The sequence below is a fragment of the Lichenostomus cassidix genome, chromosome 4A, assembly GCF_008360975.1.
Source record: "Lichenostomus cassidix isolate B80296 chromosome 4A, HeHo_3.0, whole genome shotgun sequence".
Classification (NCBI taxonomy): domain Eukaryota; kingdom Metazoa; phylum Chordata; class Aves; order Passeriformes; family Meliphagidae; genus Lichenostomus; species Lichenostomus cassidix.
The window spans coordinates 14,008,835-14,027,172 of NC_139485.1; the positions used below are offsets into that span (position 1 = coordinate 14,008,835).

The 18,338-nt window shown below is 51.4% G+C and overlaps 2 protein-coding genes across 5 annotated transcripts; one reads left to right on the forward strand and one right to left on the reverse strand.

Moving 5' to 3' along the window:
* Positions 1–388: 388 nt before the first annotated feature.
* Positions 389–13,767, forward strand: LOC146437542 (ras-related protein Rab-6A-like). Of its 4 annotated transcripts, none has more exons than XM_085060642.1 (9): positions 406–587; positions 1,907–1,965; positions 3,625–3,678; positions 5,609–5,708; positions 8,526–8,634; positions 8,899–9,010; positions 10,057–10,150; positions 10,833–10,899; positions 11,716–13,767. In XM_085060642.1, exons 2-9 carry the CDS (start codon positions 1,940–1,942, stop codon positions 11,778–11,780), a joined length of 627 nt encoding a protein of 208 aa, XP_084916768.1. In that variant the 5' UTR covers positions 406–587; positions 1,907–1,939; the 3' UTR covers positions 11,781–13,767. The 4 variants fall into 4 exon arrangements, with proteins under 4 accessions (XP_084916766.1, XP_084916767.1, XP_084916768.1 ...); XM_085060643.1 differs by having other exon boundaries at positions 8,529–8,634; XM_085060640.1 differs by lacking the exon at positions 5,609–5,708 and having other exon boundaries at positions 389–587.
* Positions 13,768–15,465: 1,698 nt separating this feature from the next.
* PDZD11 (PDZ domain containing 11) lies at positions 15,466–18,272 on the reverse strand. Its single transcript, XM_085060644.1, has 6 exons — positions 18,125–18,272; positions 17,924–18,007; positions 17,370–17,426; positions 17,007–17,105; positions 16,861–16,921; positions 15,466–16,205 (listed from the first exon to the last, which is right to left on the reverse strand). The coding sequence occupies exons 1-6, from the start codon at positions 18,209–18,211 to the stop codon at positions 16,171–16,173; spliced, it is 423 nt and encodes a 140-aa protein (XP_084916770.1). The 5' UTR covers positions 18,212–18,272; the 3' UTR covers positions 15,466–16,170.
* Between the last annotated feature and the right edge of the window lie 66 nt (positions 18,273–18,338).

Here is an 18,338-nt window from a genome sequence, read left to right on the forward strand (position 1 = left end):
TGCTGGAGCCGCTCCCGGCTGGACACATCCAAGGTCCGGCTGGCTGCATCCTGGTACAGCTGGGTCCAACCCCAGCACAGTCACCTCTGGGACAGCCAGACCCCTTCTGCTTCAATCACCCCCGGTACAGCGGGCTCCAGCCAAGCTACAGCATGATGCATCCCGGTACAGCATGCGACAATCCCGGTACAACCATCCCGGGCACATCCCGCTACAAACCGCAGCATCCTCGCCCCGGAGGCCGCCCGGTCGCCACGGCAACCTCCCTCCCCATCACCACGGCAACCGCCCTCCCGTCGCCATAGCAACCGCCCTCCCCGGCAGCCCGGCCCCCGCCCCGGCCGTTGCCATGGTCCCGTCCCACCTCCCGTCGCCATGGCAACGCGCCTCCCCGCGGGGCGGGCCGGCGGTGACGCGGCGGAGGTGACGCGCGGGGCGGTGGTACCGGAGCGCTCGGCGCTGTCTCCTTGTCCCCATCACGGCTCCCGCTCGGCCCCCCCGCGCCGCCATGTCCGCGCCCGGCAGCGGCGGCGACTTCGGGAACCCGCTCAGGAAGTTCAAGCTCGTGTTCCTGGGCGAGCAGAGCGGTGAGCGCCGCGCCGGGCCCGGGCGGAGCCGGGAGGGGCGGCGGGGCGGGGGGAGCGGCCGGGGCCGTGCGGGGCCGAGGCCGCGGGGAGGGGGACGCGGTGCGGGCCGAGCGGGGCTCGGGGAGGGGCGGCCCGGCCTGAGGCCTCCGCGGGCGGGGCTGGCGGGGCGCGGGGCTCCGTTGGCAGCCCTTCCCATCGGCCGGGGCTCCGTTCCGCCCTCCCGGGCCCGCAGTGCGCCCGCAGCCTGTGCGGGGAGGAGGCCCCGGAGCTGCGGGGGCTCCAGCGGCTGCGCTGCCCGCCTGGCCGCGGCCTCCCTCCCAGCCGCGGGGGTTTTGTTTTGCCTCAAACGGGCTCCCTTTTGTGCCCCGTTCTCTGGGAATAGATGGATGAGTTTCCTTGGAACCGCGGTGCTGCTCTCTGGGAGTGTCCAAGGCCCGGCTGGAGCCACCTGGGCTATGGAAGGTGTCTCTGCCCTGCCAGGGGTGGAACTGGATGAGCCTTAAGGTTCCTTCCAACGCAGACCATCCTGGGATTATTACTGCTCACCTTCTCCTCGAGCCCTGAACTGGAGGTCTTGGAGGGTTTTCCAGAAGTTCTCTAATTTCTCAGCCTTTGCAATGCAGGATTGACATTGCTGCTGTTAAGCATTTGTCTAATATGTTTTGAACCCTCTCCAATCTTCATACTTTCACAACCTTTATAAGCAATTTGTTCCTCTTCCCTCTTCCATCCACATCCTTTGAATTTTTCTTGGCCTCTTCCAGCTTCCTGAGCGAGAATTGGAGCTTTATCTTTGTTTTTCACTTCATGTCAGTTCTGCACTTTGTCTCTTGATCGTATCTGGAGATGTAAATTTAAAGTTTTTAATCAAACCACCAGAGTTTGCTGTGTATCTAAAATCTGGTTACAAAGGAAGGATGGGAGTGTGGAATGTTGCTTTTCCATGCAGCCAGAGGCAGTGGAACAGCATCTGGGATATTACCTGCTTTGTTTTGATGTTTGTGTCCCAGACTTGGGGATTACATAAGGAGCAGAACAGAGCAACAAAGCAGATTTATTGCTTGCCCAAAGCCAACAACCTTCTTATCAACACACCTGATTTGAGGGCCAGGTTATCACCGTGATTAATTTTGGACCTGCAGAGGTTGATTTGCCACTGTCATTTTGGGAATGAAATTTCCAGCTGGCTATTTCCCAGGAAGGTGTAGCTGGAATGGCCTGAGATTGGCAGCTGCTGTCAGATCAGTGCCACTCCCAAAGCAGTGCTAATTTTTTTTTTTCCACTGCTGCTTGAAAGTAATTTTTCTCTTCTCTTGTAGTTGGGAAGACCTCCCTGATCACCAGGTTTATGTATGACAGTTTTGACAATACTTACCAGGTATGTGGTAGTATTTATTTGCTTTTTAAATACATATATATGGATAAATCTATTCCCTGCTGTTCAAATTGATGCCTGTGAGTCTATTTCTCCATGAGATGTCATTTCAAGTTCATATAAGAGGTTAAAATGTGCCGTGAAATGGAGATGGAGATGAAGTTTCGTGATTAAATCAAAGCATCCAGTGTGATGTCAGAAGTGCAGTGTCCAGAAAGGCAGCAAGGTTTAGATCCCCTCTGGATGTGTGATAGATCCTGTGAGAAGCCTTGAGGAAAATGGGGAGAACCTGGGAAGATGATGGTCAGGATTTCTGGTGATGGATGTGGGAGCCTCAGGAAATGGAGAATGAATAAAATGCCAACATCTGACGCTTCTTGGTCTCTGTTATCTTTAGAGCTTCCATTTAAGTTGGAATAGTTGAGTCTGGAGTGTGTAGATGGATCTGCCAGTAGTCATCTTGGTATATTCTGTCTCTCAGTTTTTTTATTACTATTTTTTGACTTAAAGACTAAAGATAGGAAAAGCCAGGGAAGTCTTGGCAGGCAAAGAGGGGGGTGGGGATGAAGAGGCTGCAGAAAAAGAGGATGAAAAGCAGAAGATGTGTAAGAGGCCTGAAGATTTTGGGAAGAATTAATTGCATCAAAGGCACTCAGAAGTATTTCAAGGGAATATCAAATATCTGTAAAGCAGATGAGATTAGGGCTTTATCTTTTAATTCAGCCTGAAGGAGTTACTGGTTTAGATTGGGGTGATTTGAAGTCGAGGACAAGTCATTCACTGGAACTGAATCCTCTTGTGCTTCCTGTGTTTTTTCTTTTCCTGACTCTTGTAAGATGCTCTCACAGATTTATTTATTGCTTATTGTACTTGTTATAAACCATGGCCTGGTTAGAAAATAGACCTCCCAGAAATAAATTCTCCCTCCCAAAACTGGCTGTGTTGCTCTTTTCCAATATCCAATGGTCCATATTCTGCTGGAGCCCTCCCTGCACAAGCTGTGCTGCCTGGGTGTGTTAAGAGTGGGGATAATCTGCCTAAAACACTCAAGCCTGCTACATCAGGAGCTCTCTCCTCTTTCCTGGGGTTCTGATGGGCTGGGGCAGCTCCTTGATTGAAGTGCCTGGGAGTGCACCTAACTTAGTGCATTATTTTAAATGCCTTTGTGCTGGAATTGCTGTAGCAATGGGAATATGAGTGGATGCAGACCTGCCTGGGAAATGAAACTGCTGTGTATCACTGGGAGGGAAGCACAATCTGAACTGGAAAGGCCTAGATAAACATGGCTTTTTAACTTTCTGTTGCCCATGATTTACAGATCTCATTTGTTCTACCTTTTGGGTATTTCTAACAAGATAATTCTTACCAGACTGAATTGGGGCAGGCCAGAAGGAGTTGCCGGTTCAGATCTGATCTGTGTGGAGATACAGGAATGTCTGAGGTTAAAATCCAGACTTAGAGGCTCTTGTGCAGCTGAGAAGTGTTGAAAAATGCTGGGAAACAAAGCTGGTGCAGATCCCCAGATTGCTTTGTTGTTGTCACATAAATTGAAGGCAAATCACCAGCTTCGTAACAAGTTTGTGAACATTTCTGAGAGTTTGGGTAGAAAGCCAGAGATGCTGGAAGGCAAATCACATCTCCTAATGCTTCTCCTCTTTCCAGGCAACCATTGGAATTGATTTCCTGTCCAAAACAATGTACCTGGAGGACCGCACGGTGAGTGGGGCAGGGGTGGGATGGCAGGGAGGGCTCTTCCCTGTGGCCCTTCCTCCAGCAGCTGCTGGAATCCCCTAGCAGCCTCCAGAGAACCAGCTTTGGCTGAATCTCATCACTGGTACAAGATCTGATACCTCTAGCACAGAGTTAAAATCTTCCATGGAAAACTGGGGCCGGATAATGGCCAAATCCCAGGGAATGTGCTGCCTGTTGTATGTACCTGCTTTAGGTGTAGTTTGCTCCCAGGATTTGCAGCTCTGCTCCTGGGATTGTCGGGATGAAAAGGGCTGAGCAGACCTCAGGTTCCACAGAATATTCTGAGCTGGAAAGGACCCACATGGATCATCTAGTCCAGCTCCTGGACCAGTCAAAAGCCAAGGAGTTGGTGTTTCAAGTCTTGAAGTCCTTCATGATTGGACTTCATTCCTCCTCCGAGGAAGCTCCTGTGGTAACAGAGCTCTGACCTACTGCAATAAAGCAATTTGGGATTTAGCCTGCATGAGATTCCTATTTGCACAGAGACCACTCACTCCCTTCTCCTGGATTTCCTCTCAGTATTTGTGCTTTTGCTCATGTTTTGCCAGTATTTGCCTTTTTCCCACTTTACTGCTGTGTGAGGAGTGTGACAGAGCTGTGGAGAGCAGGGGACAGACACTCCTGTGTGGAGCTTTGAGCCTGTTGCTTCCAAAGAAATCTCTTCCCAGTGTGTGTGATGAGTTTCCTGAGAGCTTCTCTGTCATTTTACCAGTGATTCAGTCTTAGAAAAGCCCTTCCTTAACCTTTGTTTAAGGCAAAGATCCTGGGAATGCTGCTTGACACCTGTGGATGCCTGTGTGCTGCTAATGTGGTGGGGATTTCTCATGGTTGTGTAAATCAGGATGTCATTCACCTGCTGCCCTACTATCCAGAAAATACCATTTTCCTCCCAGTGTTGGAATGCTGTTAGCTTTCCTGATTATGTAAGTGGTCCACAGAGCCCATAAAGCCTGTTCAGATAACAGAGGTGTGGAGTGTAGATAAGAGGAGAGACAAATACAAGCAAACAAGCTGGGAAAATTCAGACACTGGAATAACGTCTCAGATGTGGTAATGCTGGATTTTGCAATAGGCTTTGATTTCTGGGCTGCAGATGAGGAGTGCTGTGTCTCCAGCTGGGATGTGTGCTTTGGTGGATTTGATACAGCCTTACAGCAAATAATGTATCCTGAAATTGTACCTGTGCTCCATCACTCAGCTCTAAACATGGCCTGGATGAGCCAGCAGAAGGGATACTCATCCCTGGAAGTGTCCAAAGCCAGGCTGGACAGGGCTTGGAGCAGCCTGGTCCAGTGGAAGGTGTCCCTGGCCATGGCAGGGGCGGAATGAGATGAGCTTTAAGATCCCTTCCAACCCAAACCATCCTGGGATTCCACAAAATACATGTGGAATTTGGTTCTTCAAAACCATCTCCCAGGAGGGGCAGGGCAGCTGTGTGACATTCCCAGTGTTGGGATGTGTGGCATTAAGTGAACTGGAGCCAACAGAAGCCATCCAGGCCAGGGTGAGATGGTCCTTAGGTCAGGAGTCCCACATCTGGCCAGCTGCTTGTGTGGTTGTTCTGGCAGGATCACTGAGGCCTGGCTGCGCATTTCCCTCGTTAGCAGGTGCTGTGAGGAGGGATTTTAGGGCTGTCCTGTCTCTGGTGTTGGGATGTGTGAGATATTCCCCGGGTGTGTGGAGGGAGGGATGTTCCCAGACCTCGGGGAGTGTCGCTGCCTCTTTTCACATTTCTGTTCCGTTTGAACTTTCCTTTTGTTGCCTCAGTTTTGCTTTGCAACGTATTTTTATTTATTTATTTATTTATTTATTTTTATTTCACTTGAGTTTTGGTTTTGTTCTCCATTTTCCTGCTGTTCCCCTTCCCCTTCCCCTACACTTTTCCATTTCCCAGATCAGGCTGCAGCTGTGGGACACAGCCGGCCAGGAGAGGTTCCTCATTCCCAGCTCCATCCGTGACTCTGCTGTGGCTCTCATTGTCTTTGACATCACAAGTAGGTATCGAGCCCAGGGTGTGCAGGGACCTTGCTTTTAACACATCTCTTTATGCTGGCAGTGGTGGTGGTGCCTAAAAAGAGCTAAAACAGCACATCAGCCACCTGTGGGTGTTGGCAGGGATTGGGAATTCCTGTGTCTGTGCTGCTTGTTGGTAGCCTTTGGAAAGCCTTATTGTTTTTCTGCTTTGTTTGTTGGGTTTGATTTTTTTTTTCACTTCAGAATGATTTTTTTTTTCATTTCTGGGTAATGAGAGAGGTTGTACAAGTAACAGTTTCAGGTGCCAAAGCAAAAGAGTGATGTCAGAGTAGGTAAAACAGGACAAGACCCTGTTAAATAGAAGCTGTGGAGCGATTTAGGAGGATTCAAGATTCCCATTTGGTTGGAAAAGAGACCTGGAGACTCCTGAGAGAGCTTTTGAAAGAGGAGAGATGCAACAACCCCAATTTCTAAACAACAGACAAGCTTAGCGGTAAATTCTCTGTAACTCCTGACGTGAATCTTTTAGGACAAGATAGGAAGTTATGAAGAGAATTATTTCATTGTAACTCCTTGGTATGGATTCCATTTGATCTGGTGAGGATTTTGTTAATCTACAGTATCCGGATTTATACCAGTACAAAATTTCAGGTGCAAAAGCTCTGGCCCAGCTTTATTCTGTTGGAAACAAGCTTATAGTGAGGTTTGTTTCACTCTGCTAAGCCAAAGTGCTTAACAAATAATAGACTATGATTTATCCTCTCTGTTGAGGGCAGATAGTTTCCTGGTCTTTCTCCCAGTCCTGAAGCTGAAGAGAATTCTGGGGGAGTTCCTGTTCTGGTGCAAATGATGTCAAAGTGGCCTGTTTGGGGTTTGGGGAGCACTGAGATGTGCAGATTCTGGCTTCTGCTGGGGGCTCTCCTGGCTGAGGCAGTGGAGCAGGATGAACAGCTTGGCATCATTTTTCCCACTGTACAGGTACAGGATGCTGTTTATCCAGACAGCTGGAAAAATTTTGCTAGTCCAGGCTGTTCTTAACAGCTCCCAGCCATGTCAGAAGTAATTAAGTGACAGCTGATCTCATCATACTTCAGTAATAGGCTGATCTTTGCAGATAATTTCATTTTCTCGCTGCTCTTAGTGACTGAGAGGTTTAAAGTTTTGTTGTGTTGCAGAAAGAATATGCTCAGGTACTTCTAGGGAAGAATGAAATCATTTAGTTATTGCTGATGTGCTGGACATCCCAAAATGCAGGTGGAGAGATCCATGGGGAGAGTCCTTACTGAGCTCAGGCCCCTCCTGAAAGTTGTTCCTAAGGGAGGCTGGCTTCATTCCTGGTGTCCCACAGTGGTTATTTGTATTTTCTCTTCTAAAATGGGTGCACACAAACCTGGACTTCTAGAAATGCAGCAAACCTGGGTCACTTCAGGGGTGTCTGTGTGGTACCTGCTGGCCAGAGACCTTCCCTCAAAGAGCATCATCCTGCACAGATTACAAATTAAACTAATTACCTGGGCCAGCTCTGTGGTGCTTCCTCCAGTTGCCTTTTGCCTGTGAGTCTGAAGGTTTGGGGTGGTTCAGTCACCACCTGGGTGAATATTCATGTGAATAATTCCAGTGTAACAGCACTGTCCAGGGAGTGTTTGGAAGCTTGGGAAGTTCAGGAGCTGTCAGGATCAATCTGATCTTCCATCTCTGTGTGACAAAGCCCAGGTGCTCCCAGTTTGTCACCCTGAGTTTCCTGGGGTAGAGAAGAGCCCTGACTTCTGCTGCTGTAATCAAGTCTGCCTTCAAAATGAAGCAAGAGCTAATTGCTTTAACTATAAGCCCTAATCTTCCTTAAACCCCAGGGCATCAGGTTGACATTCCCTGATGTAGATAAGATGTTGTTTTGAATCTGGCTGAAGCCCTGTGCTTTATCAGCTTCTCTTCCTCTTCTAAACAAGCAATGATTGGTCCTGGGGAAGCTGCTTTTGCCTTGATGAGCTGCCTCATTAACCAGTGCTCTGCCTCCCTGCTGGGATTATTCGTGGCTGTAAACTGGGAACCAGTGGCTGCTCCCATAAAACTGTTGGGAATGAGGAGCAATCTTGTTTTCTGGCACTGTGGGGTGAAGGAAAAGGAGGCACTCCCAGTATGGAAAGCTTTTTGTCTGGGGAGTTTTTGAGCAGTGCTTGTTCAGCCAGGCACTCCAGTCCCAGACCTTGGATCTGTCATAAATGATAATATGTAATAATATGTAACATTTAATAACAGTTTGTGTTTGGGGTCAAACTCTACCTGGCCCAGCATTTTTGTGACTCCTGTGCTGCTCTGGAAGGGAGAACCCCATGCCCTTTGCACCACCTGAGCCCTGCAATGTGTAATATTTTCTTTCATTTCTGCTGGAATTGAAGTTATCATTGCTTGGATCTCACATGAAAATCCCCATTGCCATCACCTGGATGCTCCATGCTGGAGATTGGATGCTGTTTTCCCACCTGGTGTCTGTCCTGTGGGAATTGTCCCAAAAGCTTTGATCAGAGATGCTCCATGCAATGAGCCCTGTGGAGATCCCATCCGTAATCCTGGGAGATCAGTGCTGTATTGTTGGCTACTCCCAGCAACGAGGTGGGAACCATATCCTAGAGATGTTTGGGAATAGCAGGATCTCTGGGCAAGCAAAGGAGGGAGTTAAAGCACTTCACAAACAGAGCCAGGAAACAGCTCCCTGCTGGTTGGATTTGGGGCGAGATGACGAGGTCACCTCAGCTGCTGCAGGTGGGTGTGGCAGTGGCCTTTTCCCTAAAGGGTTTTCCTGCTCTCTCTCCTCTCCCTGGTGGCCGGGCTGGCCCCAGCAGGTGCGGCTGCAGCTCTGGGACACGGCGGGGCAGGAGCGATTCCGCAGCCTCATCCCCAGCTACATCCGCGACTCCACCATCGCCGTCGTGGTCTATGACATCACAAGTGAGTGCTGACATCACTGCAGTGCTGCTCTGCTGTGCCCTTGTTTGAAACACCCCACATGAGCAGAACTGAGAAGTTGCAGCCACAAGTTCTGCAAAAGCGTTATTAAAATTAGAAAAGTTTTCTCCCCTTCTTTGTTTCTCTGTCTGGAAATAGCTTATGTGGGGTGGGAAGGTTTGGAGAAGCAGCTGAGTGCAAGTAAAGCATTTTCCCTCTCAGGAAGGAGTTTTATCCTCAGCTTTGCTATTTCATTCTTCCCTGCAGACTTGAATTCTTTCCAGCAAACCTCCAAGTGGATCGATGACGTCAGGACAGAGCGAGGCAGTGATGTCATTATCATGTTGGTGGGGAACAAAACCGACCTGGCAGACAAGAGGTAATGGGGGAAAAACTGGGCCTTGCTGCCCTGCCCAGAGCCACCCAGGACTGGGCTTAAAACAAGGCTTGGTTTTAAAAACAGCATCATTTGCTTGTCACAAAATTCACATTTCTGGTTTCAGCAAAAGTTATTCCCTTTGCTGTCCTACAAATAGTTAGTAGGGAATTTGGGCTGGAATAGTTTGGGCTGGAATTTGTAATGATGGGGAATATCCAGGTGTCAATAATGGGAGCTGCCTTGTCTTTCTTTCCAAAGGAAGTTGGATTTGTGTGAGGCTGAAATGCTGGGCCTGTTATGCTGGACAAAGCCACATTTGGTGTCACAAAGGTGACATTTTTGAGGTGGAATACAGGGAAGCCATTCATCCTCTGATAAAAAACAGGGATGAGGCAAGTTCTGAGGCCAAAAAGCTGCACTAAAAATAGCCCTGTTCCTGTTCAGTGCAGCCTGTTAAGTTTTTCATTCCACTCAATGTTGCTTCAATTGGTGGATGTTTTTTTTTTCTCCCTGCAGTTTTCTTTCTATCATTTTTGGATTCTTTTCCTTTGGTTTTTCTGCTCTGTGATTTGTTCCCATTGCTGGAGACAGGTTTCTGTAGAGGAGGGTGAGGGAAAAGCGCAAGAGCTGAATGCGTTATGCATTGAAAGCAGTGCTAAAGCAGGATTTAATGGGACACAGTGTTGCTCAGAGGGGCAATCGTTGTTTCCAAGCTGCTGCACTGTCCCTGCTGCTGGAGCCTTGCTGGAATCTTTGTGTCACCTCACAACATTCCCTCTGTTGGATTTGGGAATCTCCCTGTCTCAATGTGGGGAATTTTTCTTCCCTGGAATGCTGTGGGTGAGGCTCAGATGTTCTGCACGAGCTTCATCCTGGGCTGTTCATCTGCCACAACTCCAGCTGTTCCCTGGGGAGCTTCCCTGAGGTGATTTCATTCCAAGGTGGGCTGGACCCTCTTAGAGGGGAGCAGCAACTCCCTCACAGGCATCTCTAACTCTTCCTTCTGTTCTTCCTGTCTTCCTGCTCCCTTTCCCACCGTTGTCCAGGCAAATCACCACAGAGGAAGGAGAACAGAGAGCCAAAGAGCTGAATGTGATGTTCATTGAGACCAGTGCAAAGACTGGATACAATGTGAAACAGGTACATCCATGCTGTGTTCTCCACTCAGCAATCTCTGTGTTTGCTCCAGGGTGGGGTTTGTGATCCTGCAGGAATTTCCTTGTGTTTAAGGCCAACCCCTGGGATGTTCCTTGCTCTGTGTTGAGTCAATGATTCCCTGTCAAAGCTGAGCCTTGAAAGAAAAGAGAACTAACTCTGGAATGTGCTGAGGGATAAGGGGAGGAAAAATCATTGTTTTGTGCAGCCAGTCAGCTGGAATTTGGTTTGGTTTGGTTCACAGTCAATGCACTGTTTGCTGAAATCACTGCTGACAGCAGTGGGGAGAATTGTTTCTGCTGATGCAGTGGAGTAGAAGTTCCTCCTTCTGTTTGCCAGCCAGAGAATCTTGGAATGTCTTAGAAGAATTGAGGTTGGAAGGGATCTCTAGAATTCATCCCTTTCAACCCTCCTGCTCAGAGCAGGCTGCCCAGAGCTGACTCCAGCTGAGTTTGGGATATCTCAAAGGATAGAGACTGTCCAGGTGCCAGTGTTTGGTTAACCAAACAGCAAAAAAACTTTAAATTTTTGTTTTAAGCAGAATTTCTCAGATTTCTGCTTGTGAACGAGTTTGGACAACTCAGACTAAGTTTTTTGCTGGAAAACAGTGTTTTTAACAGGAATTTTTTCTGACAAAGCCTTGAGCTTCTCTCTTGCTGCTTTCCAGCTTTTCCGCCGTGTGGCTGCTGCCTTACCTGGGATGGACAGCACACCAGAGAAGAGCAAAGAAGACAGTATCCTTGCTTTTCCCTGGAATTGGGCAATTATCTGGTGTTGATTTGGGTTTACTGACTTTTTTTGGCACATTGTGGGGATGGGTTTTGCAGGGATGTGGCTGAAACAGGGCATGGAGCTGTTGGAGTGTGGCCAGAGGAGACAGCTCTGCCCTGAGGAAAGGCTGGGAGAATTGGGGTTGTTCAGGTTGGGGAAGAGAAGCTTTGGGGTGACCTAACTGGAGCCTTCCAGGACTAGAAGGAACCAGCAAGAAAGATGGAGAGGGAATATTTACAATGGCTTGGAGTGCCAGGACAAGGGGGAATGGCTTCCCACTGCCAGAGGACAGGGTTAGATGGGATATTGGTAAGGAGTTCTTCCCTGTGAGTGTGGGGTGGCCCTGGCACAGGGTGCCCAGAGAAGCTGTGGCTGCTCCTGGATCCTTGGGAATGTCCAAGGCCAGGTTGGACAGGGTTTGGAGCAACCTGGGACAGTGGAAAGTGTCCCTGCCCATGGCAGGGGTGGGACTGGGTAATATTTAAGGTCCTTCTAACCCAGCCCATCCTGGGATTGTATGACCCTGTGTGTGGGCTGGATATAAATGTACGCAACTAATGGCAGCACAAGTATTGGTTTTCCACTTGAGCTAAGGCTGGGCTTTGCAGAGTTTTAAAATGGCAGAGTTGGTAACTCCTTTTGTCCAGTTGGGCTCCATCCTCTGAAAGGTCTCAACATGTCCCTAGCTTTGCAGTTAACCCTGCGCAGGCAGGCCGTGGAGGGACACCAAACAACCCTTGCAGGTGCTGTTGTGGGTGATTCCTTGACTGTCCCTGCAGTGATTGACATCAAACTAGAGAAGCCCCCCGAGCAGCCAGTCACGGAGAGCGGGTGCTCCTGCTAACAGCCCCTGCCAGCAGCACCCCCGCCCGGCCGGGCTCCCCGGAGAACATCCCGCTCATTGCCACCCCTCTGGGGCTGGAAAACCATTCCTAAGCGAGCGAATCCCTGTGTACTGGTGGGGAGCAGCCCCGGCCGCCCCCTCTCACTGCATGGTTTGAGCCCTGAGTGCAGAATGAGTGTCCTGTCTTTTGAGTTTATTTTTTTATGTTGTTGCACTTTGGCACCGCGGTGCCCTTCACACTCTCTCCCCTTCTCTCTCTCTTCCTACCTTTCTCCCCCTGTTCCCACCTGGAGCCTCCCTGCTCAGATGTATCTTGTGAATGCCATGGAAAAGCTGCCGAGTTAGGGAAGACAAAAATGAAGCTTTGGGGGGGTGGGTTTTCCACCTTCCCTCCTGCCTTGCATCCTCCCCCTGCCCTCTCCAGCCCCCTGTCCTGCATCCCCACTTCCTCTGGTGAAAGGCTGCTCCTTAAACCAGTCACTTGGACTTGCCTTTTTGGACTCTGCAGGTTCCCTGTTCCCAGGCTTTGCTTCCCGCAGGGCACACACCCCATTTAGCTCCCTGGTTTCTCCTTTCCGTGGATGATCCTGGCTAACTCTTGCTCACAACTTCCCAGTTTTGCTCCTCGTGTCACAGGGGGCCCTGGAAAGCCCCAAACTCTGAGAGCTTTGGCCTTGTTGCTCCCATTTGTGTAGCAGGGACATCCCAGAGCCTGCTCCCCTCAGCTGGAATCTCTTCCCATCCAGAGGATGTTGGTGAGTGTTGGCTGCAGATGGGGAGGAGGAGGAGGGAACAGAGGCTTTGCAGCCCAAGGCTGGGTGGGGAGAGATCCTCAGGGATTCTGGAAGCAAACAGTGACCTGGAATCCATCCCTGCAGGGGCAATACCTGCCCTGGGAGTCATGGATGTTCCTCAGGCTCCTTCCCTGATCTCCATTCTCCTGTTCTGCTTCACATGGAGCAGGAGAGCCACAGCAGAGGGAAGGGCAATGTTCCATTCTCGTTCCCAGGTTGTTGCTTGATGGAATCATTCCCATTGCCTTTGCCCTTGGAGCAGAGCTCTGGGATGGGACCAGCAGCCCTTTCCCTCCTGGGGCAGTTTTAACCTTTGCCAAAGCTGAGGGCAGCAGTGGCAGGGAATTCCTGTCACAGTGGGTGGAGGATTGGAGGATTGGATGCTGCTGAAGGGAATTCTGGTGTCACTTCCCAACCTTGGAGGTTGGGAATTGCCTCCTCTCCCCCTGCCCCTGGTTTTGAATTAATTCATCGAGCTTCTCAGAGATTCCCTGGGGTTTTTTGGGCCCACCAGAAGTTGGTTTGCAGTTGGCAGAGAGGAGAATTTCACTGTCCTTTCCCCACCTGGCCTGTGTGACACGGAGGAAGCTGGGGGTAGGACAGTGCCCACCACAGTGTGACCATGGTGAGGGGGTCAGTGACACTCCCTCCACTCCCCTGGCAGGGTGTCCCTCAGCCCCTGACACCGTGTGAGCACCTGAGGGTGGGAAGGGACAGTCCTGGGCTGGGATGTGGCAGCCCTGGCCTGGCAGCAAGTCACCAAGTCCCTCAGAGTCCCTTCCCCTGCGGGCGAGCTGGCTGCAGGAGGAAGCTGGGATGTGATTCCCCATTCCCTGTCCCCGTCGGGAAGCTGATCCCATTCCCTGTACATAGCCCATTGTGGGAATTGCTGGTGTCAGTGTCCGTGTCTGTAGAACAGGTGTTGCTGTCCCTCCTCACTGGCAGCTCTGCTGTCCCTTCGTGTTGTTCGAGTCACGGACCGGGGCGGGAGGGGGGAGACCCCAATTCCGGGGCGGGGGGTAATTAGTGGAATCCAATAGTTCCCTTCCCACTGTTTTTCTGGATGTGTTCCTGCCGTGTGTCCGGCCCGCTGTCCTGTAGCTGTAGCGAGTAAGTGTGACTGTAACTCTGAGTAAGGACTGTGTGACACAGCCACAGTGTATCACTAAATAAATAAAGTTATTTCACCAACACTGCGCTCTCCTGCTGCCACACGGGGGGTGGGAGACAAAAAGGGGTTTGCTCTGAGGTGTGACATTCCTGTCCTGAGTAGGGATGGAGGAGGAGGAAGGAAAGAGGACAGGATGGAGGAAGAGGAGGAGGGATGGAGGAGGAAGGAAGGGTGGAGAAGGAAGAGCAGGAGGAGGGATGGAGGAGGAATAGAGGAAGGAAAAATGGAGGAGGAAAGAGGAGAAAGATGAATGGAGGAGGAAGGACAGAGGAGGAGGAGAAAGGACTTTGCTGACATTGTTGCAAAATGTGGACTATGTAACAATTTTCTCAGGAAAGGCTGTTCTTTGGTACTTGATTTTTGTTTACTTTCAAGCCTAATCAGCAAAAGATTTAATCTGGGAAATTGAGCAGGCAATGAGCTGGAAGTGATGTCCAGATGTTGGGAGAACAAATGGCTTGTGGGTGGAATTGCCTCGTTGAGGGTTAGGGCTGGACATGCTTCAATGATCTCAGCCCTGGGGGAGGTTTCCAAAGCTTGGGAAGGATATTTTGGGATAACAGCAGGACTCTGTGGATCCAAACATGAGTCTCAATGGAGCCAAGAGCACACAGGCACAGAGAGGAGCTCTCAGGTGAGACCTGCCCTGCAACACACCTGGGACTGATCTTGCTGCTCCAAAAGGACCTGCAGGACCTCTGCCAGTGCTGCTTCCCTGCCCAGGGAGTCACTGACAGCCTGAACCCCTGGCAGTGCTCCCTTCATCCCTGAAGTGTCCAGAGCCAGGCTGGACAGGGCTTGGAGCAACCTGGGATAGTGGGAGGTGTCCCTGCCCATGGCAGGGGTGGGACTGGATGATCTTTAAGGTCCTTCCCACCCAAACCATTCCATGATTTTACAAATTTGTGCCTCTCAGCTCAGTTTTGTCAGTCACTAAAAATACCCAATGTTGCTGGAGCTGTCTTCCCACCAGGAATCAGCAACTGCTTGAGTTCTGGAGGATGAAATAGACTGTGGTGACCTTAATGCTTTGCTAATGAAGATACCAAAGACAGGAATGTGCCTTGGGAAAGAAACCACTCCTTCCTGTCAGCCAGGTCAGCAGGAAAACACCTGAGTCATTCCCTGGGAGTAATGGCAGGGAGGAGCTGCCCGGGGCAGGGGAGACCTTCCTGCAGCTCCTGCCAGAGAATGCTCTGAAGGAGGGACAAATTTAACACTGAAATTGTATTTGCAGCTCCCTGTGGAGAGAGCTCCTCATTCCCTGTGGAACACAGAGATTGTGAGAATCCAGTGTGAGAGCAGAGAGGACATAGAAGAGCTCTTCTTCCCCTTCCCACAGTGTTGCAGAGGCTTCCAGAATGTTCACTGCCCTGGTGGGAAAGCTAGTTTTTAATTCTGAGCGAAAATCTCTTTTCCAGTGTCCTTTCCTCACCCCCAGTGTCCTGCCCTGCTCCTGGAGTTGTGCTCATGCCCCACAGCCAAAATCCTGCCTTGCTCCTGCCTGGCAGTGCTAGAACACACTCCAGGTTAATCAGGGGCTGATTTCCAGCACAGCCAGTGGAAAAAAACCCCTGAAACAGCTGTAGATCCCAAATTTCCTTCTGCAGGCTGCAAGGGTGACTGGAGCTGAGTCTTGTCCCAGCATTTCCTTGGAATGGTGCTGAGGGTGGGTACATCCCGACCTCCACACAGACTGCCTGAGTGGGAATAAGCTGAATTTTCGTTGCTGTACTTGATTTATTGATTGTTTTTACAGAAAAAGTGGAAAACGCCACAAGGAAGAGAAGGCCAGAGCCAGGGCTGTCCTGAAGCCATTACAAGGTGATCCCACCAGGCATTTGCACATGGATTTGCTGATCATTACCATGTTTCCTTGGTGATTAACACTTCCAAACATCCCAGCCCTGTACTGAGGGGTCTTTATCACAGAGGCACAAACAGCCAGAGCTGGGCATGGACTGGGGGTGGATTTTACTCCTGGAGTTCCAAGCAAACCCAGCAGTGCAGAGCAGAGGTGGGACAGAGAAGAAGGAAAGAATTCCATGGCACAAGAGAGTGGAACAGGTGGACTTCTTAGAGGACAAGGCCCTGGCTCTGCTCAGCAACCAAGGATCCAGGATCAAGGGATCCAGAGCCAGCCCAGAATGCACTTAAATTAAGTCTTGCTGAAAGCTGGATCCTGCTGGAGCAGCTGCCCCCCAGGACCCACTTCACACCAGCTTTTTCCAACACCCATTCCCAGGAGCACAGCCTCAATCCCCATCCATCTTCCAGCCAAATGAGCCCCTTGGCATCTCTCCACGTGGGAAAGAGCTGATCCTGTGCAGGACAGTGGTGCCTCCAGTGAAAGCTGAAACGTGAGGTGTCATCTCAGATGTTGGGGAAAAGGAGTGGAGAGGTTTTTGCAGGATGAAGCTCCCTTTTAATGAACAGTCCGTTCCTTCTGCCGCTGGTAATCTGGGAGGGAGGGACAAGGAGAGGGTGGCCAGGGGGAATTACCCAAAATATTAAGGAAATTTAACATTTTGGGTAATTAAGGAAACACATTCCCAAACTGAGGCAGCATTTGAGGTCCTCTGGCTTTAGAAGCGCACCCCCAGCAGTCATTTCAAGTGACTTCAGGGCATTTAGAACAAAAGGTTTGTTTAAAATCCCTTCTTCCCCCACACCATATTTTTCTTCATAATGGCCACTTTCCCTTCTATGAAGAATACTTGTCTGGTTTGACTCCTATCTTTTTTTAATCCCTTAAATCTTGGAACTTTATGGGTGCAGAAGAAGAAGCTGGGAGTTAACCCAGTCCTTCCCTTCATTCACAATTCAAAGATCCTTAGGAAGGGATATCCACCACTGGCACTGTGTCAGAACTCATTCCTGTTATTCAAGGATAATTAGCTACTTCTCCAGCTGTAAATTAACTTTTCCATTCCCCAACCATCCCACCTTCCTGCTCTCCAAGTTTTCCTATGCAGGCAGATGAAGCCAATCATTATCCTCACTTGGTGCCTGATCCCAAATCAACACTGGGACTGCTAAACTCGGGTGGAATTGGCAGGATTTATGGAGGTTTGCTTCCCAAGGAGCATTCCAGGTGCCTGGCCTGGGCACTTACTGTAGGGGAAGTACCGAACGCGCATCGTGATCTCCCGCGCTGTCTTCAGAATCTCCACAGCCTGGAAAACAAGGGGAGAACATTCCATGGGTTCCACGCTGGGCTGAGGGGCTGGAAGGAGGTGGATTCCCCATCCCAGCACTCACCTTGCTGTGTTCAATGTCCTGGAAATCCACATCGTTCACCGAGAGCACCTGGTCCCCCTCCTGCAGCCCAGCCCTGTGAGCATCCGAGTCGGGAATCACCTGGGAAGGGAAAGCAGGGATGGCAGCAGTGGATCTCCCACAGCTCCCCTCCCACACGGCCCCGGGGGAGCAATTCCAGGGGCTGGGAAGGGACCAGGAAGTGGTGCAGGATGTTCTGATGGCTTTGTGTCAGATCCCAGCCCTGAGCTCGGGCGGGGAGATGGAATGTGATGCAGCCACAGCCTCCCTGCACACCCGGCTGGCTCAGCAGCTCCCATGGGAACAGGCAGGATCCGGGAGGGAATGGCACAAGGACGGACACACCTTGGAGATGAAGATTCCCAGCTGCGAGGCTTTTCCTCCCCGGATGTTGAAGCCCAGCTGTGGGAGAAACCAGCAGGGAAATGCAGTCACCAAGACCCTTCCCTTGGCCCAGTTCTCTGGACTCCTCTCCCTGTCCAGGACCCTTCTAATTCCCAGGACTCTTCTCCCTGTTCAGAACGTTCCCATTCCCCAGGATCCCTCTCCCTGCTGTCGCCCGGATGGATCCAAGGTGTGGGTGCTGCAGTGCTCAGCCAGGCAGCAGCACCAGTCCCCCTCTCCAAATCCCTCTCACCCGAGGTGTTCCCCGCTCCCATCCTCCAGCATCTCCACCTCCCAACATCCCACATCGGGAGCAATCCCACCCCTTCCCCATCGCTCTGCAATGTGCCACCCTGCCCGCCCCACGCCTGTCACAGCAGTTCCCTGTGCCAGGACGCTGCTAGTCAGGAATATCGCAACCCCAGCGCGCTTTTTGCCAGGAAACGCTCCGGGAGCCGCGGCCGCGAACGCGACACCGCGCCCAGGCAGCGCCGGGCCGGCGCCGCCCGCCTCACCTGCGCCCCGGGCGGCTTCTTGAGGACGATGGTGCGGGGCAGGAACTGCGTGAGCTCGTTGTTGTAGTCGGGGTGGTACACGCGCTGCAGGGGATGCGCGGCGGCTCAGCCGGGGCCGGGCCGGGCTCCCCCGCCCGGCGGGACCCCGCGGCCGCCACCGCCCCCTCCAGCCCGCCCCCCGCTGCCCCCGGCCCGGCTGACCTCGTGCGGCGGGACCCAGGCGGGCGGGCTCTCGTAGGGCGGCAGGAAAACCACCGGGAAGTCGTCGTAGGGCACTCGACCCTCCATGCTGCCGCTCCGCCGCGGCCGCGCCCCCCGCCCGACGCACCGCGCTGCGATTGGCCGCGGCCCGCCCCTCTCCCCGCCCCCCGCCTGACGCACCCGCACGCGATTGGTTCCTCCCCGCCCTTCTCCC

Coding starts and splice junctions, on each gene's coding strand:
- LOC146437542 (XM_085060640.1), top strand. CDS start 509: ATGTCCGCGCCCGGCAGCGGCGGCGACTTCGGGAACCCGCTCAGGAAG. Junction 588..1,906: donor GTTCCTGGGCGAGCAGAGCG/GTGAGCGCCGCG, acceptor CTTCTCTTGTAG/TTGGGAAGACCTCCCTGATC. Junction 1,966..3,624: donor GTTTTGACAATACTTACCAG/GTATGTGGTAGT, acceptor TCCTCTTTCCAG/GCAACCATTGGAATTGATTT.
- PDZD11 (XM_085060644.1), bottom strand. CDS start 18,211: ATGGAGGGTCGAGTGCCCTACGACGACTTCCCGGTGGTTTTCCTGCCG. Junction 18,008..18,124: donor CCTGGGTCCCGCCGCACGAG/GTCAGCCGGGCC, acceptor CATCCCCTGCAG/CGCGTGTACCACCCCGACTA. Junction 17,106..17,369: donor TGGGAATCTTCATCTCCAAG/GTGTGTCCGTCC, acceptor TTCCCTTCCCAG/GTGATTCCCGACTCGGATGC.